We start from the raw sequence: 22,849 nt of genomic DNA, 5'->3' as shown, positions 1-22,849 counted from the left end.
ATCTCTGTTCAGGTGAATGAGATTTTTGTGAAGAAACACCTCCCTCCATGTTTGTAATGCCCTCATTTCTATCACTAAAATCGCCTGAGTTGCTTGCTTCCCTGACATGGAAACTGCATCAATCTGGATTCCCTGGTCCTGCAGCCTTGTAGGAAATTCTTCAGAGTAAGAAAAGAGGGGAACATGTGCTAAAGCTGTTCTTACCCTACCTTCCATGTGCCCCTGCCTGGTATTTTACTGCACATGCAAATCTTTCAGCAGACGGGAGCTGCAAGGCAGTAGTTTTTTCTCCCACTAATCCTACATTAGCAGATTTGTGCTCCCTTGTGACACTGCAGTCACATAACTGTTCTCTTATCCCCTCCCTGACAGCAGAGGCAGCAGGCACTTGTTCCCTCTGATGGCTAAGCACAGCTTGTATTGCACATGGCAGCCAGAGATTTGTGACTCAGAACCCCCCTGTCCCAAGCACTGCTGACACCCAGAGACCTGCGACCCAGAACCCCCCTGTCCCCAGCACCACTGACACCCAGAGATCTGTGACTCAGAACCCCCCTGTCCCCAGCACCACTGACACCCAGAGATCTGTGACTCAGAACCCCCCTGTCCCCAGCACTGCTGACACCCACCCAGCTGCTGTGAGACCCCACAAGGCCAACAGCTTGATTAACAAAACTTAAAGCCCGAAAAAAGGAAACTTTCAAGGGTTTTTAGCAAGGTACATCATCAGCTGATCTCCACAACTGTGACAGCAAAAGAGAGCAGAGCATGTTTATGAAGCAGCTGTTGATACCATATGATGTCATGGTGGCTCCTTCCACACAAACCTCTGCCAGTGAAGCTGCTCATCCATCCCAGCCCCAACCAGCCAACAGTGTTCATACTGAGGTGACACCTGACAGCACTGCATCCCTACAGAGAGGGTAAATGCTTCTACATGAGGCACAAGACTGAAACCGAAACCAAAACCAACAGCTCCTTGGAAAGCAAGGAGCTAAGGCTGTTTGCTCAGTGCCAGCCTTGTGCAGACACGGAGCAGGTACAGATTGTGTCAGCCTGTGGCTTCTTCCCATGTGTAGAATTTAAGGTGGGAGAAGCCCAAGCAGCATGCATCCTTCTCCAGTGCTGCCACCCTAGAGTTAAAGCACTGCTGTAGGGCAGGATCCTGCAGCTCTCACAGGCTGCACCCCAAAAAGAAAAGATGTATCATACTTGAGACTGTAATTTTTTAACACTGTTACTGATGTTCCAATTTACAGATCAAAGGCACTTTTGCAGCTGACCAAAGCCTGGAATAAAGCTGGCTGTGCCCCAAGTTGGTTTTCACTCTCAAAAGGAGTTGATATTTATTTTCTAATCTGTTAAGACAGGATGAATGGCTTGGCCTTGGTTTCCAAGTGCCTGTGGCAGCTTAAGCTTAATAACAGTGACAAGACCAAACCCGACAACATTTAAGCTGAGAGCCCTTCTGGTCAGACCTGCATGTTGACAGGTGAGTGCCCCCAAATCTGGCTGTGCCCTTTAAATGACAGGCATTCTGTGGCTTGCTGAAGGTGGAGGCTCCTATCAGTGGGTTGGGGAAATGCTTCTGCATCAGCTCCAGCAGTGCAGTCAAACCCAGGCAGCCAGAACAAGCACTATTTAAGATCCCACAAAGAAGTAATTTGCTTTCTCTTGCTGGGGGGATATATAGAGGTGTAACATCTCTGTATCAATGCCATTTAGAGCAGCATCATGGACTCTGAATGGTTTGGGTTGAAAGGGACCTTAAAGATCATCCAGTTCCATCCTTTCTTTACACAAAGCTGAAGGTATCAGAGACCAGCCTTGAGACTCAGCAACAGAGCACGCTCAGCAGACCAAGACTCCAAGTAACTGAGCAAGTCAAGAGCAAAGACCATTAAAGACTCACGGTTTTTGAAGCTTAACCTCTTAAAACCGGGGAACAAGATGTAGGAAAACTTGTCAGACAGTGAAGATTATATTCTTACCGAATCTCTGTCTTCCATTACCCGCTGAGGTCTGGCAGGAGTGGTTGGGCTTGTGCCTTTCATCCTCTTATACTTGGTGAATAAAATATTCATGGTTGCAAGCAGGACCTCAGATAAATTGTGCTTGATCTACACAAAGGAGAAAAAGACGACACATTGCAGTGAAAAGCAGGTTGACAGAACCATTACCCTTGATATGCAGAATCAGAAAGCCAGACAATGACAACGATGGTTGTTATTTAGTCCTGTAACAGTCATGGTTGCCCCTCCCTGCTGTGATTGCGCCATCCAGCAAAAACACTGCCCAGAGCCTTCAGACAGACATGCATAATGACTGCACCTTCATGTGTGATAGCAACAGGTCAGACAAAACCCAAAGTGCCTGAATACAAAGAACGCTAAAGCTCCCAAATACACATAAACACCGTCTAAAAGAGAAGTGTCATCCTCCAGCTAAAACAGTGCAAGAGCAGTAACAGCCCTCCACATTGCTTCCTCTGCTAATACACAAACCCATGAATTCCTCTGATTCAGAGGGAAGGAGACAAACACCCCACAAATGCTTAAGAGCATGGAAGAACTAAGTCACCAGCAAGTTAAAACTTTTCAATATTTTGAATTCTTGGATCAAACTCAGGAAGTTCAGGGAGACTCGGGCAGATGCCTCCTTCAAAATGGTGACAGGATTACTGGGTAGGGAATTCTAGAGCTCAAAAGAGTGGCACTGAGGAGAAAGTTTTAAGCCAAGAATCTACTGTAAAGATTCAAAATAACTTCATCCTATTTCCCTGCTGAAGAATAAGGATGATGAGATGACAAGGTTTTAAGATCCTTTTAACAAAGCAAAAGGCTTTTGAAAGCTAAACCCAAGACATTACTTACTTCATCGCTGAAATTCCGGAAGGCAGCAACTCTCTCCTTGACGCAATCTTGGCTAAGAGGTACAAGCTTCAGGCGTTCAATAATCTGCATAAAGGAAAAGCAGGAATCAGGGTAGATAATCAGCATTCTATGTACCATATACTAATAAAGTGTGTTTTTGAAGTATTAATGAAATCCCCTTGGTTCCATTCAAGAGAAATAATTTCATTGTTATTTATTGGTTTATCTCCTCACTTTGTTAAGCAGTAGGAATATTTTGTTCAATGTCTATAAAACAGCCTCAGAAGATCTTCCTGTTTATCAAGCAACAGGGAAGAAACACCTTTTAAAATTCCTATAGCATTGCAACCCCTTATAACTCATTAAATATAATTTTTTAGGTGATGTTATTTGAAACATTCTAGGCTTTCAAGGACATTAGGAAGGCTACACTTCAAACAGAACTCTTGAAACTTACATCAAAGGCCCTGTCAACGTGGCCAGCGTGATATTCATCAAAAAATGTGATTAAGTCTAGCAGAAGGTAGAACGTGGAGTCAATGGATTTCTTTGCACTTATCCCTTGTGCTTTGTACCTGAAAGAAATTGTTTTACAATTTTATTGTCAAAATGGCAACTGTTTATAACTGTGTTCTTGCAATTCTTGGAAGTGAAGACATCAAGCACAAGGACAGAGGGCATTTAACAAAGGACAGCTTTCATTTTCCCTAACCAGGAGGCAGAATTTTCACAGGTTCTGACTTTAAAAAATACTTTTAATCACTTCCAGTTTTGCATCAAATCCAGCAATTGTTTCCTTTTAAATGTTTACATTTCCCACATTCATGGGGAAACAGTGCCAGGCAGCAGAGACCTGCAAGGCAAGCTCTGTACAAGCCTGTTTAACACGCTGTTTTACAGCAGACAATCCTCCAGCACAACTCCCTGCTTCAGGCAAGAAGTTAAGACTTTAAGATGGATTAAGTGCTCCTCCTGCACGCTCTCTGCAGCTGCACTGGCCAGGGGATGAACTGCAGGGCTGCCTGCTCTTACTCCTGGCTGCACGAGGTCACAAACGAGCTCCTTCCCCAAGGTGCTGCAGAAGAGGAAGCCAAATAACCTCTTGGCCTTTTCTGTTCGGTGTCTTCCCTGTTCCAAAAGCATCATAAACGTACAGGAGGAATCCTGCATCACTGTAGCACTGTCTGCAAGAGGGGTTCAATGAGGAAAAGCCCTGTCTTACACTTAACTGGCAAAAAGATGCACTAATCAGAACTGTTCTGGCTTTGCAATCACCAAGGTTTGCAGCTGTGAAGTGGCATTATTGCACAGCAATATTTAGTGCTTTCAAACAGATCAAAGCAAGCAGCAAACCAAAGGCCATTACAGCATTTGCTGAAGCTTTAACTCAAGCCATAGGTTTAATTCTCTTTAACGTCTGCCACGAAATCAGTCTCTCACTAAGTCAATAAAGCACCAATTTTCACTTGGTCTCAGCCTGGTTAAATGAGGGAAAGGCTGACTAGAAGGAGAGACTGGCAAATGTCCCTTGTCAAAAGAAGGCAAAGGCCTCTAATGGAAATCAATACATTTCTGTATTTGTCTTTCCAATTTCAAAATGCCAGCAAGCAGGGTTGGTTTATTTTTATTCTCTCCACAGCTGAATGGAAAACCAGTTAAGACATTTCTCACAGGTACCCACATTTGCTGTAGCAAAATGCAGGAATTTTCCATGGAAGCCACTGTAACAGGATACATCAAAAGAGGACTATCTTAAAAAATAACAAAGTTATTTTGCAATTACAGCCTTTCAGAATCAGGCTATTCCTAACTTGTAGCTGCTAATGAATCTCGAGCACTGATGTCTCTCAAACATGTACCCTAATTAGCACATGGACATTGCAGGGGACATTCCTTTTGGTCACTTCCACTTCTCTCTTTTCTGAGTGCCACACAGCACTTGTCTAATGCAACAGGCTGTGGAAATAAGATCCACTGCTTATATTAGCCATATACACACCTCAGCTTAAACACTCCCATTTTAGCCTTCATCAAAGCAGCATGAAAGAAGGTTTTCAGACAGCTACTGAACTCACTGTGCTGCTGTTAGAACTCAGAATTATTGGGTTTGTAGCTCTCTCTTAATACTGTCTAAAACAACTGAATTGTGTGCAATGACTCTCCAAATGTTATGATATTTTGCTTAAAAATAATATAAAACATACAATTCATGACATTGCTCCTTAACAGACTCTGTCTCAGCTGGCAATCCTGATTCACCTACAGATAAAGCTTCTTGTCAATTTACCTGCCCTGCCCCAGGAGATTTTCTCTCTGGCTTCAGAACTGCAAGTCAAGAGCAGGAGAGGGTCAATTCTGACCTCTTCTCTGTCTTTCTAAATCTATTATTGTGGATGCCACAGTCCACCCTGCAGAAACAACATCCAGAACTAACACCCAGCACACTGACAGCCCCAGGTCAGGTCAGGGTGAATCACCCAGTCCTGCCCTTACCTGAGTCTTACCTCTCAGCAATGGAATGGGCCATGTTCTTCAGCCGCTCTTTGTTTGACTGGGGAGTGCTGATCTGGGCGACAATTGGGCTCAGAAGCTTGTTCATCAGCTCTAAAACCTTGTCAGGGTTCTGTTGACATTAAAGTTACACACAAATAAAAGGAACACGATGGGACTTGGTGTTTTAATCTCATTGAAAAAGCAGGTAAGTTTCGTGCTTTGTGCAAGCTCAGAGACACTTCCCTCCCACAAAGAGTCAAGACTGTATTAACTACAAGCAACATAATGCTGCTGGCTCATTGAAAAAGTATTCTCCTTTAGTTTTTCTCTAAAATAGTGGCTATGGTTGTATCCACTTTTATTTCAAATGTATTTCAAAAGGAAACAAGAGTACTCACTACAAAGTCCAACTATTTTAGACCTCAGTTCAACACCTATGAAATTGGAAGAGTATACTCCAGGTAAGTAACTTTGCTGAACAGAATGAAATCATGCAGGAGGGAATCTCTTCAAAAGATCACATTGATCAAGAACCAGAATGCCCTAAATCAGAATCCCCAGAGTGCAATCCACCTGAGTTTGTTCACTGAACCCCCTCTCTGTGCAGCCAATAGTTCTGCTCTAACAGCAGCAGAAAGAAACTGGTTGAATAAGGGCAATTCAATCTCTGAGATGAAATGTAACCCCCTAATCACAGAGAGAGTGGAAAGAAGAAAGGCGAACCAGGTACATAATTAAGGCAGCACACAGGAGATATTTACCTTTGCAAGGTCATAGAGTTTTGCAGCTTCTTCAAACAATCCTTTATTTTCTGCTGCAGAAGCCACTTTGTTAATAACGGATTTTGTGTCACTTGTGAACTTGTCTATCACTCCAGGCTAAGGAGGTGAGACAAAAACAAAGGGAGAAAAAAGCAAAATCAGGATGTTTAAATACTCCTGAATATTCTATTGAGGCAATGAATATTTCCCGTTTTGGCTTATCATTAGAATGGCCTCTGCATTTCCATGGGAAGGCGCAAAAGTGAGACATTAAAAATAGAATGAGCTCTTGCAGGAGAGACTTTCTCCAAAACAGAGTCAGCACTGAGACATCCTTAGTTTTTATTTCACTCAAATGACCCAGATAAAATAATTCAAAGTTTGAGCTGTTAATTGCTGATGACACATAACAGAGGAGAAGAAAACACAAAAGACTTCAGCATAACATGCCAGAGGCTCCAGGGATGCTGTTTGTTTATACTGCTGTGACAGGTTGCAAGTGAAATCTTACAGTTAAAAAATGATTTTACTGTAGTTGAGCAGGCAAAAATAAGACTAGATCATCCAGAATTTATTTTAAACTTAAGATTGCTGGTTTCACACCAAAGAAAGTGTAAAATATTTGTAAAGATTCTTAAATTACCTCACTCTCTTGAGTGCAATCTCACTGCTTTTGAACTGACAAAACAAAGACATCTTAAAAGAAAATCCTGACAGAAATAACTTTTCCCCCTTTTTTTGACAGCAGCATGAGACCTAATTCTAAAATTAAGAAATGATTCTGTAGTCTGTTTTACACAGAAAGCTTCCAAAGTTGCCACAGCAAACAAATAAATTTTCATTAATTATCTACAATTTTCATAATTTGCATGCATTCTTGAAACCTTAAGGTTTTCTTTATCTTTCAATTGTGTAATCTTACATTTTCCTTTAGATAACTGCTTTTACAGTGGAAATAAGATCCATCACAACTAAAAATGGCTGAACTTTGATCCAATACTTACCCTCACCCCTATGAAGGTCAGATCAGTTGTGGCTATGCTTGTGCTCCCTTAGCCCTTGCTCCTTTCATTACAAGAATTATTAAAGGTATTTCCTACTGAAAACATGAAATTCTGACCTCACTGAAGTTACCTGGTGCCATTTGTTTCTTCAGTTACACCCACTGTCTAGAGAGACAGTTTGCCCTGTGGTTCTTGACCTGCCTTCTCTTAGGGCAGGTCACAGATTATTCTGTAAAAGGATGTCATACTGGGAGAACTTAAATTTATTCACACACAGTAATAATTTGGCAAGTGAAAACCAAAGAAAAGCAAACTAGCCTTATGACTGCTTTGGAAATCACACATACTTTGTACTTTTTATGTAAAATATAAACATAAATTGTCAACTCACCTTCCTACTACCATCTTTTTCCAGCTTTCCAAGAATCATATCAAACTATATCCAAACAAGAAAAAAGAAAACAAAAACAGAGAAATGAATTACACATTTCCCAACATACTTTCTAAATACAAAGATGAAGTCACGGATGAATAAAAACCAGTGACTGGTGTCTAAAGTGTTTATAACTAAATAATACGCAAAAAGATACGATCAAATATGTTAAACATATGGTCATTGCAAGACCTTCCAACATCTAGGTCTGCATCAGGCAGAAAGGGTAAACAACTGTTAAGACTCTCCTGTCTAATAAAGATTTCAATGAAGAAATGAACTTCAGTTTAACTGAGGAAGGCAAAACACGGCCAAACGTACCTCTCTGCTTTCAATTACTATTTCACTAACGCAACGCAAGAACATATTCTCTCCTTGGCTGTCCTTCTCATTTCTACAAAAGAAAGAGAAGGAGGAAGGCACTCCTGTTTCTGAGAACTTTCCAGGTAAGAATAATTAAGCAGCAATAACTAGGAGAAAATCTAGGGACATATATTAGCTCCTACCTGAGAAAGTAAAAATACTGCAGAGCTTCCCTTGGGTCTGTTGATTCAAACTTACGGGTGTAAAGCATCAAAAGCCGCACAAAATTTAGACGCCTGACACCAGGAGGGTCACCAACTTCATGGCTTACTGCAATGTCAGAAACAACACTGTCAGAGAATCCAATGCCAGGGAAACTGTTCTTCTTCTCAAATTAGTCAGAGCCATGTTCCAGAGCGCTAATGCTACTAAAACAATTAACCTTTATGAGATCATTCTGATAAACATGACTCGTTTGATCAGTTGTATAGACCTGCAGTGTTGACAGCGTACTCTGAGGGCTCAGAAAACATTCCTTTGTTGTAAAGTAAATAGGACTTACACAGCTGTGCACTCTGTCCAGATGATTTCAGGAGCAATTTTAACTCAAACAGGACCAAAGCCACATGAACAGCGTGACAGCGCAGGCGTTCTGTCCGAAACAGAAAAGCAATTGCAGCTTCAAACTGTGCTGTCAAGAACAACACTTGGAAGTAGAGGAAAGGTGGCTGGTTCACTGCAAAATGTGATTCACCTGAAAAAAACAAACCATGGAGCATTTTCACATCATTTTCATGATTTTGCAATCAGAGATGACTGACAGTGGATGCTTTCTGTCACAGTGCATCATCACTGTTTACCCAGTGCCAACCAAAACAGACATAGGAGACAATACTGAATTCCTAATCACACACCAGTGGCTCATCTACAACTGCTCCATTGCAAATTTATCATGAAAGATCACAGTGTCTTTTCAGACAACACACCATCTACTCTGATAGACTGCAACACGACTTCTTGCCTTCATTCATATTTACGCCAAGTGGTACAAATAATATCGAAAAACTGGTGTTTCTACCCAGTGACACCAACAGTAGCTTACTGTATTTCTTTTCCACACATTTTTGTGTGAGTATGAGTGATACTACAAACTAAAAGGCTATGGAGAATCAAATTCTGCATGTTTTGGATAGTCCAAATGAATTAATTTTGAGTGATTGGCAGATGATTACAGGAAAATGACCCTGGGATGTGGATGTTATAAAAAACTTTCTGAGGTGTAAGAAACTGATTTGGATCCACAGAAAATTATTTGACATTCATTTAAGGGAAACAATGATCATTGGATGCATATAGAGACAACGTTTGGAAAACACATGCCTACGTTAGGAAGGGATTGCTTTTCTGTTCTGTATTCCAAAACTGGAAGTTCTGCTAAAAGGCTTTGGCACATTTATGGTAAAAGAAAGCAATCTGCAACTAAGTATGGCTCAAAGGAGAAACAGCAGCAGTATTGTTCACAGATGAATATTTACTCTCTGGATTGCTGGGAACACACTGGACTTACTCATCACGTCTTACTGAAGTCTGCCATTACTCCAGGGACACCCTGACGATGCCTGTCACTAGTGGAGAGCTGCAGGGTTTTGTGTGCAATCTGTGGTTTGTGTAACAAGTGGAAAGTGTCCTAAGCAGAAGAGCAGAAGCCCCAAGTAACACATTTCTCTGTGGTTTCTCACCATAGTCTTCCAGCAGCTGCTTCTGGAACTGTGATAACGTTAGTCGGTCCTGTGGGGAGCTCGCACCCCCATCATCAAAACACACTTGGTTCAGCTGGAAAACACATCCAAAAAAAGAGGCACAGTTATTTCCCCTTGCACAAGGAATGCACTCAGTCCATCTGAAGCCCCTCCTGGGATTTGACCAACTGACTATAAGCTACTTCAGTCACATCAGGTCCATCTATTGCCAGGAGGCAAAGATGCCTAATGCAGCAACAGCAGCAATCCATGCAGGTACAGCCTGGGGGTTCTGTACCTGTCCATGCCATCATCTTCAATGCAAGGACTCTGAATACTCTCTAAGCAATAACTAAAAGCAACATTTTTTAGCCACAAATACAATATTATTTTAACAAGTACATAGTTCTACCCCCTTCTTTCCGAGAAAAGGGAGAAACAGGTAGCAACCAGTGTCGGTCATGCCCTCACCAAAACTGTAAGGACTTCAGACTACAGAGACACTGACAACATTGTCTGTGGTCAATTGACACCAGCATTTCAGACACAATCCATCCAGGGGGGAGAATCCAGAGAATCCTCACTGTAGCTAACATTACTTGTGAAAACAGCTGACAAAGATCAGTGTCAAATGAAGAACACGGTACTTCCAAAGACAAGACAAGACAAACCCAGACTAACCCCTGATAGTACTGAGGGGAACAGAGCAGCTCTGGAACTCAGGTTCCCAACCCTTCACTCTTTTCAAGGTTAAGTCACACGCATTACACTGATGCAAAACACAGAGAAGCAGGTTTTCCCTAGCCTAGAAACAAGCAGGGCAGCAGAGCAGTGCAGAAACACAGTACCATTTAGAACTGTTCTTTAAAAAACCAAAATCCAAACACCAGCACCACAACCCCAGCATCACACTTACTTTTAGCCAAAGATAATCTTCTGTTTTATCAGCAACTTCACTCTGGTTGTCTGTAATGTCACAACGGCCAATAATACAATAAACAGCCCTTTTGTACGGATCAGTATTATTTCTCAGAGCTCGTCTGTAGTGAAGACGCAGCTTATTTTCTGTGGCAGGAGACAGTCTAAGGAAAAGAAAAGATTGGAATACAAGACATGAAACTCATTTTCCCTATATAAGGAAACCTGGATACAAATCAATGTAAATAGGTGCATATTCACATCAAAGGTATGACAGCAAGCACTTTGTCAGTATTTCCTGCACTTTCCATCTATATCTGTAGATCAAAACTTTGCACACATGAATTTAAACACATAATTGAAGTTATGGAGGATTGTCTTCAAATACCCATTGCAGGAAAAAAAATCATATGACAGTGTCTTTAGGGGAACATTAATACTGAGGTAGATGAGCTATTTTTGTCTGACCCTGCTATTTCATAATTTCAGAAAAAGAGAGCCCACAAAGCCTTTGGAACTCTTTGGGTTAGTAACGAACAAGTGAGCAGGTCATTGTACCATGAAATCTTTTAGGAAAGACACTTTTATCCTTATTACCAACTACTGCCATAATGTTCTTTGTCATTCTTTTTTTGCAGCCTTTTCTAGAGAATTTTACAGAAATGAACCAGTTAAAGTGTTCTAGACAAAGACACTGTTTGTCTAATCTGTAGGCAGAACATCTTTCCATAGCTGTAATAAAAACAAAATAAATCAATTACACTGTATCTCATTAAAGTTCTTGCAATGAAAACAATGATAGTACCTTCACTAAGGTTTCTGGAACAATCTTAATATAATGAGCACTCCTAAATACTCTACAAAACAGGCTAATTTATAGAAGAATAACATGGCATACACTACTGGGTAAATGGCACTTGGATTTTTTTTTCCTTTCAATTTATTTTATTAGCTTGGTTATGTTTGGGTTTGGTTTGTTTGTTTGTTTGGACTTTTGTTTGTTTTGAAGACATGCAAACCAGTATGTTCTTGCTCACATTTCCACACCTGAAGTGCCCAAATACATATTGCAGAATGAAATTGTCATAGACTGAGGTGGGATGTTACAGGTTCCTGTCCTGGCACTTACCTGGGCCCTCCAGTTCCCCCAGACTTTGGGCAGTAGCTTAACACAGTGTCATTTCCTGAAGGGAACACAGCTACGATGCAAGAGGTGACCGTGTACTTGTTTGAAAGTCATTGTAAGTAGAAAGATAGAAAGCAAAACCACTGTGGAGTTCAGAGCACACCTTAAGATGCACTGACTCAACTGCTTGCAACCACACCAGCAGCAGTTTGGCCAGTGGCCTCTGTCCAGTGATGGGCAGCAAAAACTGGGAGAGGAGAATAAGCACAAGAAGGACATGCATGTGAATGCCTCTAAAGGCCTAACAAACACTGCTTGCTTTTCCTGTATGGTATTCTTATGAAAACAGGTGTAGGAAAAAGTGTTTCCTAAAGGAAATTCAGCTAAAATCAGCAACGGGGGAAACAAAAAAAAAAATGGGATTCATGACAGCAGATTAAATCTGATCTATTGCATGTAGTACCCTGCTGTTACACAGGGCATCTCCTTCTGTAAAAATCAAAGCTACACCACACTGTATTCTTTTTTAAATGTAAATTTTTGCATATTTTCAAGCAACTTTCTCTCTATTAAGAGCTCTAGACTTCAAAGCCACAAATTAGAATATGCAAACTTCTTACATGTAGTTTAGGTAGGTAATATAAGCAAACATCAGGCAGCCATCACCACCAGAAGAGACCTGAACTTCTTGTATTTCTACCAAGCCTCTGATTATTTCACTACTCCACAGCAATTCCCACCCCTCACAAAGATCTTTCCTAGTTCCCAATTACCTTCTGTCTTTACTGAGCATGTACTCCTGGAACCAGGTTTTGAACTCTCCCAGCTGGTGCTGTGCCCGTTTCACCACATGCATGGCCGCAGTCAAATCTCCACAGCGCATGCAGTAGTAAATCAGTGCCCACACAGGATGGCCCTCCACCTCACCATCCTGAGAAGAAAGTAGGAAATACTTAACTTTTTAGATTATCCTTTGCCTCATTCATTATACCTGCCTTTATACCCACACTGATTTTGGTAAAAAATTCTATTTGTGTTACAGAAGCCAGAGATCATAAGGGTTAAAGTCCTGTGAAAACTGCACAACTTGGCAATGAAGGGTGTGACTCTTTTCTGCTTGCCCAGATTTCAGTTTTGAGTGGGGTTCTGACAATCCCAGAAGTAGCCTATGATATTTTCCCCACCCAGGAGGTGCATGTGTATTAGACCTGACACATTAAAACACTAACATCAAAATTAAAAACATTTTTACTGAAACAAAGATACCAAGCTAATCATAGATCCCAGCAGGAAAGAAAACAGCTGCACTTAGCTGTATGCTCTCCAATGTTATAATTTATTATTTCTTCATTTAACTTTTAAATTTAATTTTTAAACTCAGCCTGCCTATCTGCTGATTTTGTAGATGCACAGCTATGCACCTTCTACTACAAGCAGGTAAGCAGGGTTTTATTCAGATTTCTAAATAAAAGGCTCAGTCTACAATTCAGATGAATTCATTACATATTTAGTCATCAAAACTGGTGTCATCATCTTACAATAAGTATAAAAAAAGAGAAAATGCAAAACAGGGAGATGAAGTTACTGCTTTTTGAACCATTATAATGTAGTCTAATCCTTGCTTGTTGATCTCTGAAACGACCACCAGAGGAAACAATAATTTCTAGCTCAAAGAATGCCCCATGTTTTGTAACTAGCTCTGAACTCAGAGTGATTTTGTCTACTATCTTCAATTTTCCTAATGAAAAATTCTAGAGAAGGACTAAGAGCCTGCTACCCTAAAAGCAGCTACAACAACAGAAAAGCCACCAGAGGCTGCACTAGTTTCCCTTCTGTACTGAAGTGAACAGATTTGTGTTACCTGGAGACCAGGGACAGACGCAGGGAGTTTGATGTTCAGGAAGCTGCGGACTAGTTGGTAGGTCCCTGGGACTCCACCCAGCTGAGCCTGGTGCAAGTTCCCAAAGACTGTCACAAAGGTGTAGTTTTTGTAACTGAAAAACAACACAAGCAAACCAAACATGAACAGACTGAAATATATCTGCTACAAAAACATCATTAGCAATTTAAAGCAAATTACCTTGATATTCAAACATTATCATTACAACAAAAGGAGGCAAAAATTTCTATCAATTTAGGAAGATCCTTGATTCCAGCAGTCTCGAGAGACACCATGTTTGGAGGCTGTGGTGGACTGCTCCAGGTTCAACCCTCTATTATGAAGTTCCTCTTAATAGGCTTCTATAGTACTAAGTTAAGCTCAATGGGATAATTGGCAAAAAGCCTTTCCATCCTAATGCTTTAACTCTCAATTCCCTCACTAATGAACAGTTAAACATCACAGATGTGTCTGTCTCTCTTCCCTGCCCTATGAAAAAATACCATCCTTAAGGCTATGACTTGCCAGAATGAAATCCCAGAGAAAGAGAGAATTCAGAGAAACACAACTGAAGCTTTAAGAGCACCTTTTAAAATAACCTATCAAAGCATTTAATCAAGGCAGATCAATGTAACAAATACTCATGTTTAGAAGCAGGAGTATCATAAATCTGTACCCTAATGGAAAACCTATGTAAGCAGCAGCAATAAATGCCATGAAGTTCTTTCTTTCTCTGCAGCACACACTGGACTCCTGCACCATCAGACTACAAAACTGAAAGGCTATGCTAAACACAGGCAAATATCAGAGTACCTTCAACATTATGGCTTAGTCAAGAGCATGGTCCTCAGGGCTTAAGATCACAGTTGTTCCACAGCAACTAATGCAAGAATAGCTGTGAGTGGCATTCCATCTCCTCTGTGTATGTGTGAGGGGCTCGTGAGGCATGGAAGCACTCCAGGATTAGTCAATTCCCACTAGGAAAGAAAAACTCTGAAGCTAAGCACAGGGCTGTGAGTCAAGCCTGAGAGGCACAATCTCCACAGCTGGGAGGGTTAGGGGAGAACTACAGGTAACTATTACAGTTAGCAGTTAATGGCACTGTGAAAATTTAGCAAGTTGGATCTTTGGCAAGTCAGGGTAAGAGTCACCAACTGATCACACTCTGCTGAGACCAAAGAAGTGGGAACAGAAGATCCTTCCGATGTGTCAGTTCCTCTGTGCACAGGCAGGCACAGGTGACACCCAGGGCTGGTGAGGTGTGACAAACAACTGTCAGGGCCAAGAACAGGCTGTGCCAGAAGTTGAAAGCAACTCTTCCCAGAGTGCTGTAACACAGCAGAGCACTTTCTGTGCTCTGATGACAGATCTGAGTCCTTAGCAAAAGCCAACATACTGCACTGCAGTTATTGTTTGCATGGGCTGATTGAGCCTGCTGGCATCACATCATGGCTACAGCACATGAGAGACACTGCAATAGCCACATGTGCAGTGAATGGCTAACACAGCCATCCAGGGACTCAGCTTGGGGCAGCTCCACAGCCTGCAATTCTCCAAATCCTCTTCTGGTCAAGGAACTTAGGCTCCCATGACTCTTACTGATGATACACACAGCAACCCCCTTTCTACAGTCTGAAAATCACTGCTGCATGTCTCAGCTTCAGCCTCTTCACATTTTCAAAAAGCTTTACAGTGTAGAAATGGCATGATCAGAACCTGACTCCTTGCACCAGGTTTGACAGTACTGTCCTCACAAGCTGCTGACAGTGATCAGCAACCAGAAAGTGAACACACAGAAAACAGGAAATTTTTTTTGCAGAGGAGAAACAGATTCCTTTACACAAGTGAAAAATCTTCACTTATCACTGTGCAGATACAGAATATTTATAAGCAACATAGAAGAAAGAATAAGAAGTCTTTGCGCCTTCCAAACAACCTCCCCATGGGATTCAAGGCCTTTTTAACTTGGTCACTCTTTAACTAAACCAGTTCTGTACTCAAGTGGCTGCTCTGAGCCCTGCACAAAAAAAAAGGCAATAGACACTGCTGTGCACATTACAAAGACATGGCTCATTATGAGGGCACTCCAACTGTGCTGCCCAGAGCATTCCCCTTACCTTTGCTCCAGGTAGTGCAGCGCGTGCCTCACGAACTCCATGCGCACCTCCATGTTGGTCCTCACCTTCAAGGCATCGCTAGCAGGAACCAGGGTAACATCAGTCATTTGCTTCACCATGGCCCACATCTCGGTGATGTTCTATCAACAACACATTCCACACCTCAGCAATTAGTACAGAATGAAGGAGAAACACGGTTTTGAGCTACCTGGTGTTTTGATGCTTAAGAAAAGCATAAAAACGAAAGAGTAATGTCATTTTAGGTTTGTACTGGAGATACTGGATGCAGTCATGAAGGTAAGCTGCTTCTGTCCTGTGGAATTCAAATTTCACAGGCTTTTCTGCGTAATTCCAGTGCACGAAGACGGCTCTAAATGTTGTACCTGCAACTCTCACCCAGGATTAAAAATTATTTCCAAAACTAGGCTGGGTACTTGGTGCTTGGCCTCTTGCTCATTTCCAGTTCACACTTTCCACTCAATAAATATCGTAGCACCATCAGATTTCCATGTAAGCAATGGCTCTGGTTGCCACTGGAAAGCTGTACAATGAGCTGTGATAAGAAGCATCAAAAGGACACTGATCACTTGGACAAAGGCTCAGTTATAAATAAAGGCTGAAAACCATCCAGGTCTACTTATTCACAAGGACGAGATCGTATCAGTTGTCTACAGGACTAGGGCATCCCTGCTGAAACGGCAAAATACTGAGAACTAACAGCTCTGTTCGCTTGGGCAAGGGCAGCTCTTTGATCTTGGTGCTTCAAAACAGCAAGAACATTGAAATTCCCCTTGCAAAACAAACAGAGCTATTCAGAGCAAAAATGCACATCTGTAATTCAGATGTGACCGAAGCACTTTCTGAACAGCTTTTTGTTCTCTTCATAAGTTTTTCCATGGCTTGACCCTCTTGCAATATTCTCCTCCAGGCATTTCTTGAAGGTGGCCAAGTTTGTGCATTTGTTTTGATATTGGGGTGGATCAAGGCAACCCCGTTAAAGGAATAGAGAAAAAGAAAAGTAGGCAGATAATTGGTTTAAAGTCAATCCTAGGGGCTTTATGCTTTGCTATGGGAGCCTATTTCAGCTCTACCAGAGTCTGATTGAAAACCCTTCACCTACAACTAAATACCTTCAAAGGATATGAAAAGACCACATTTTGAAAAGTAAACAACAGAATCTATTTGAAATTGAAAGCAAATTTTTCCTCCAACAGCTCATCACTTATGATGGGAGAGCAGGGTTGTTTCTTCCTCACTGTGTTAAGAAATTTTCACCATGACCAGCTGCGTTGCAGGTGGGCCTGCTGTACTAGAGAAAATTCCAGTATTGACTCCGTGTTTTCTGTGGAGCCACACAAATTTTTTTGGCAGTATCAGTATTTTTCCCCTGATGTCAGCAGGCTGTTAATCACAGTTGAAAACAGATTAAACGCATTTCCTTATGTTAAAGTACTGGCAGTACCTTATCATCCAGTCCTGCAGTAGCAGCACAAAGGTCCACCAGGTTAGGCTGCAGATGTCCATTCACAATCTTCTCATTATAAATATAAATCTAAAACACAATTAAAGTAACCATGTTTAACAACATATATTATGCCCCTTCCCCTCCCCAGCCACAGCAGCAAAATCTGAACCAGGCTTCAGAAGCAGTGCCCCCAGCAAGTCCCTCTGTTTCGCTCCCACATTAACTGCTCCTAACCCAACGGAATGGCAGAGGAATCGGCACCAGCCTCATCCCAGCTCCCACAACACCCCAAAGCCCCAGGCCTGCCTGAGGGTGGGCAGCAGCCCAGCTGTTCAGGGGTTCTGCATGGCAAAGCACTGACTGAGTGCCTTGTTAGACTAATTGCAGCTAATTGTTCAAGGACAAAGATTCAGAGGTGACCTGACAACTAGATGTCTGTGATATTCCCCTGCATGGCAACCTCCTACCTGCTGACACAAAAGAAGCAGGATTTTGCTGGGTTTGTGGCAGTATTCAGGGAAATCTGAGACAAGGAAATGAACAGAAACCTGGTCCTTCAAAGCCCCCCCTTTAAATCTGTACATATCCTTAAACATCCTCCTGTTTTGATTTAATTGAGCTTTACCTACTCTTGTTTATTCTACTCTCAGCCTAAAGACTGTCCACTATGTCTAAAAATAATCACTCTCAATCCTAGAAAGGCAGTGCCATTGTACTCTAACTCCCTTTGTCATGCACTACTTCAACATGCCCAGCCTGCAAACAAGATGCAGAGCTCAGGACTGCAATCAGAATGCAGCATTAGTGAAATCATGTCCATGGACATCACTGTGTTCCTGCAGAGCAGTTTGAACTGTGCACGAAGAACAATTAACCACACGAGTGTAATTAAAACACATCTCATGGCTGCTGATAAACCAAAGCAGCACAGACTGCCTGATTCCAGGTGTCCTAACCCCCCACTGAAACCACGGGAGCCTCAAGCAGGCTGCTGACACCCAGGTATTTCTGCACTCCAGCAGGATGATATTGAGCAGAGCTCAGCCAGCCCAACTCCTCCAGAGGGTTTGCCAGGAGCATTCAGGGACTGCTCGGAGTGTTCTGGTAGCAGAAGCCTGGCCACAAACACCACATTTCCAGGGCACATTGCAACAGCCTGTGAACATGACGAGGGCCCACCTGCCAAAGTGACTCCACAGCTACCTCAGAGCCAGCACTGCTAGAGAGGTTGGGCTTTCCATGTTCAAAAATCAGCAGGAAATAACAATGATAGCCTCGAAGTACAGACACAATCATGCTGTAAAGAAGACCCTTACTGCAGGTACATTACAGCAGGTATGAACTAAATTAATGAACTATTAACAGCCACCAAATCAAATGTACACTTTATCAGCACAACCATGAACTTTTTGCAATTTTTCCTTTCCAGTTACCGTAATGGAATGTGGATGTAGGAAAACAGATGTACAAGCAGCTATCTCTGCCTCAGCACAGACTGAGCCAACACACACAATAACAGTAATTGTGTGCAAATTAGGCAACACTTTGTCTGCGTCGTTTCACATATTCCATTTTGAAAAAAATCAAGTCCTTTTCTTTCATTTTGTTCCCAACAGTGCTGGTAAACAGAAAATCTCAAATAACAAAAGCAATAAATTGGTTATGTAAAGAAAGGTTTATCAGTTTTCCATGAAAATTTTCCAAGGGAGTCTAATGCTAACAGGCATATTAATTCATAGCTCATGCATTAAAGCTTCTCAAGTGATGCCATTAAAATAGGATACAATTTGACAAACATCAGGATTAAGACTTCAGCATGTTTTTTCCTACATGCATACCCAAGAAAAATGATCTGCCACATGTGAGAATATAAAGCCTTCATTTGCACACAATTATGCATTGACACAAATCCTAAAAAAAATCCCACTGCTTTTGAAAAATGAAAAGAATTTCAGTTTACTTCATAAGCATAAATGCTTTCTAGAGTCATTTAATAATGGTGTTCAGGATCTCTTTTTTGACCAAAAAACAAACCTACAGCAAACAGGTGAGAATGCTTCTAAAACATGATGCAAGGTTTATGTATTTGCCAACTGCATTTTATCTTCAGGCAGATATTTTCATGTTTTACTTACCATACCTTCTTACACGCTGTGCTCAGATCTATTTTTCCCTGCCTCTCCCCCAATAGAACACAATGTTGAGCTGTGCTTTTTCAGTTCCACTCACCTGACGAGCATATGCCATCTCCACACTGTCCAAGGAGCTGCGACCTGGAGGACCCACCTCACCAACGTAGCTGGGCTGTTTAATGAGAAGTACAGGAAAAAATAAAGCATAGAATTACCACAATGCATTTCACCAATGTATTTGCTCCTAAAGAACAACAGCAAAAATGTGTTCCTGACAGAACTAAGAACAGGGTTTTGAACTATCTATAGAAGAAAATGCAGTCTCACTGCAAAACCCCCTTATCTTCCCAATAAAGGTTCAACTTTCAAAAGTGACAGAAATCCTCCTTACTCAGTGCACAAACCAACCATTAGCTCTCTAGAATTAGGACATCAGTGTCTCTTGGTAACATCTTATAATTTTAATTCTTTAGTTCTGTTCCTTGAAAGGTGGCCTCTTGTCATATCAGTGTCTCACTGTGAAGCATCTAGTCTGAAATTCCATCGCAGCAAGGACTTGGAATGCAATAGTTCAGCTCAAACGGACCTGATACTCCAGTTTTGTCCCAGCACCACGACACAGACACAAAACAGGACTGCAGCATTAAATTATGTGCTGCAAAGTGCCCCACTGCTGGTCTGCTGCAGGAAGAAGTACGCTGGCAATATCCTGACCTGAAAAAATAGTCTTTTTACCCATAGAGACTATGCCAGGACTGAGATATTTTAGGTGTAGAGCAGGGAGAGACAGCTGATGGAATCATGGCATGGAAAATTCATACTCTTACACAACTCAAAATACAACATGCTGTAAAAGTCTAATTCTGCATAAGCTATTCCTGTATGTGTTCACTACAAAGCACAGGTGTGTTCTTAGTACAGCCACCACTGAACGCGGAGGTTCCTCTAAAGAAAAGAATACTCCCAATGAAGTATGCAACACTGTCTGGTATCTCCTGCTTCCAAAAAAAAAAAAGTAATTCTTCATTTCAGCATCAGCATTGCAAGTGTTGCATTGGAAAAATAAAGTGCAATCATTTTTAAGACAGATCCTTTTGAGACCAGCAGCCCATTAATATCACCCATTTCATAAGCCATGCTGGTCTGAATATAAAAGCAAGACAAGCTCAGTACAGGAGCATAATATTTATTATGAAGCCAACTGACAAGGAAAGAGGAACAAACAAGCTTTCAGAAGAGCAAGCAGGTTTTCAGGTTTGTTACCATCTAACTCTAGTCCATCAATATTCCTTTAAACTGGAATCAGTAACTTTTTCCAAGAAAGAACAGGTACACCTGCAGAATTTCACAATTAAGCTTTTTACCCAAGCCATTTTACAACTTGCTGCACATCCTCATTAGCTGTTACACTGCACCTTAGCAAAACTGTCAAACAGCTTTACTTCTTGTATCAGTTACCCAGAATGTCAGTACTTCACTGTGCATACAGGATCACCTCCTGGTATTGCTTAAGGACATGCTCTAGTCTTCTTGGAAGAGATCACTTAAATGGGACCAACTTGCTACATGTACAAACAACATGAAGCCCAAATGCAATGAAAAAATCATTGTTTTCACTTCCAGTTTAATCAGCTGTAGAGTTCAGCTTTGCTGACACCTGTCAAGCAATGTTCCTGCCATGACCTGGCTTGCACGGATTTCAGGAAGAGATCCAGGAATGGGTAGCATTTCTCCAGATGGTGCCATCATTCAGCTTCTTATTTCAAATGAGGATGAAATGCTGGCAGATTCTCCAAAAGAATCACACTTTTTTGGGAACTGTATCCCAACTTGAAACTTAAATAATACAAACATATAAAATTCCAGACATGTTACTGATCAGTTTTCCACTGAACAGTCTCTCAATCATTCCCAAATTAATTTCATATTAGTTTAACCTAGAATATCTTCTACTGCAGAAGACCTCCCTTTACATTCATAAGCAAAGACACAAAATGTGTTCTTGTCAAGACAATGGTTACCAACTGTCCTAGTCCAGGAGTTTAGATCAGGTAAGTTTTCACAATTTAAAATCTAGAAACAAAAAAAGTGACACAAATGCAATGGCCAAGAAGCTCTTCTGAATTAGCCAGGAATTTACATGTGAAGGTAAGGACATTGACCTCTGTCAAGAAATTGTAAGAGCTTTGTGCAATCTGTGAGTTACTGCTTTCTGTGCAGCATATAACAATTGATTACAGAATAAAAAATACTCAGTTGTGTTTGTCCCTAATATAATGATTTATAAATGAATGACAGCACCAAAGACAAACCTAGACAATCCTTTAAAAGTGTTGGATTTAGTTTATTGCTGCATTAATTTCTCACTAATAATGCTATTTAAATAATGTCCAACCTGATTATGAAATCAGGCAGGTGCATTTAGACCTTAGGTTATATAAAAAAGCCTTACAAAAAAACCCAAAAGAAATCCCACTTTTTCTTTTTGCAACTGAACTTACACCAAAAATATTCTTCACAGTGCCTCTTAATGGATACTGATATTCAGAAGCATTTGCATTTTTCTTTCAGTGCCAAATGATCTGACACAAATTCCTTTAAACCCACCTAAAACCCGACAAATTCTTTGTTCTAAAGAACAAAGAAGCTGTTAAAGCAGGTTTCCTGGGAAACAGACATGATGGCAGAAATAGCGCTTTGCACCCTTCCCCTACGCTGTGCCAGATAAAACGCAGAGTTATTTAAAGTAACGCTAAATTATGGACACTGTCATTAATTACTGATGAGGTTTTATCTCCTAAAGTAAGTGAAGAACAGTACATGGTGACTTAGTGTCACTTTTCAACCCGTGCCCAAGCACCAGACCCATAAGGATTGGGGCTTTGTTTTGTGACTCTGGTTCCTTTTTCTGCTGTGCAGCCCCAAAGAGCACCCACGTGGCTGCCACTCCAGAGTGGTGTGTGACTGCTGGGTTCAAACCCACAGGTAAGCCTCTGAATTCAAAAGTGCATGCCTGAAACTACAAAACAACTCCTCTGAGGTTTGTGTTTTCCTTTCCCTTCCCTTCCCCAATTTTAATTTTACCTCAACCATTATGCTTTGAGGATCACTTATTAAAAATCCCACAGCTGAGAACTGTTGCATTAAAATTAAACTCTTTAAAAGTCCACTACTGACTTGGTACTCCAGAAAAGAAAATTAAATTCAGGAACTCCAGAATTTGTCCTGCTTTTTTTATGTTTTATTTTCTTTTGGAAAAAGAGCCATGGAAGCAGGTTTATTTCCTTTTCTTTTTTCCAACTCACACACACATTCTGGCTTCATCTTTGAATTATTAAACTTTAAGAAAGCACACGCTCACTGAACTATTATGTCATGGTTGTGCTAAAAAGAAAGTTCAAAAGGAAAACTGAAGCAGTGACTCAGCATGGGGAAGGAAGGCCATTCCACTCTTCCCGCTGAACTGCAGAAATGGAGAGTTGTGCAGACAATCCCTCTCTGGAAGGATGTAAGAGGCATTCCACAAACTGGGGTGGGGTGTGGGGAAGGGGGAGAATACCCTTTGCTGGCAAGTCAGAACTTACTAAGTTGTCAAGCAAGGAATGA

At 41.3% G+C, this 22,849-nt stretch overlaps 1 protein-coding gene across 4 annotated transcripts in view; it reads right to left on the bottom strand.

Annotated features, from left to right (window-relative positions):
- The window catches only part of NUP93 (nucleoporin 93), an 80,337-nt gene that overhangs the window by 2,618 nt on the left and 54,870 nt on the right, over positions 1–22,849 (bottom strand). For all 4 annotated transcript variants that reach the window (XM_071567606.1, XM_071567609.1, XM_071567608.1 and 1 more), the window contains exons 6-21: positions 19,341–19,415; positions 17,109–17,198; positions 15,647–15,786; positions 13,512–13,644; positions 12,424–12,581; positions 10,523–10,688; positions 9,607–9,700; positions 8,430–8,621; positions 8,071–8,197; positions 7,886–7,958; positions 7,523–7,567; positions 6,128–6,244; positions 5,378–5,496; positions 3,331–3,448; positions 2,874–2,957; positions 1,992–2,120 (exon numbers count right to left, since the gene is read on the bottom strand). In XM_071567606.1, coding sequence (XP_071423707.1) covers positions 1,992–2,120; positions 2,874–2,957; positions 3,331–3,448; positions 5,378–5,496; positions 6,128–6,244; positions 7,523–7,567; positions 7,886–7,958; positions 8,071–8,197; positions 8,430–8,621; positions 9,607–9,700; positions 10,523–10,688; positions 12,424–12,581; positions 13,512–13,644; positions 15,647–15,786; positions 17,109–17,198; positions 19,341–19,415 — 1,860 coding nt within the window. The remainder of the gene's footprint in view (positions 1–1,991; positions 2,121–2,873; positions 2,958–3,330; positions 3,449–5,377; positions 5,497–6,127; positions 6,245–7,522; positions 7,568–7,885; positions 7,959–8,070; positions 8,198–8,429; positions 8,622–9,606; positions 9,701–10,522; positions 10,689–12,423; positions 12,582–13,511; positions 13,645–15,646; positions 15,787–17,108; positions 17,199–19,340; positions 19,416–22,849) is intronic.

Source organism: Pithys albifrons, chromosome 12 (assembly GCF_047495875.1).
Source record: "Pithys albifrons albifrons isolate INPA30051 chromosome 12, PitAlb_v1, whole genome shotgun sequence".
In the NCBI taxonomy this organism is placed as follows: Eukaryota; Metazoa; Chordata; class Aves; order Passeriformes; family Thamnophilidae; genus Pithys; species Pithys albifrons.
The sequence above is the reverse complement of the archived record's forward strand: the minus strand, read 5'-3'. Positions and strand labels throughout refer to the sequence as shown.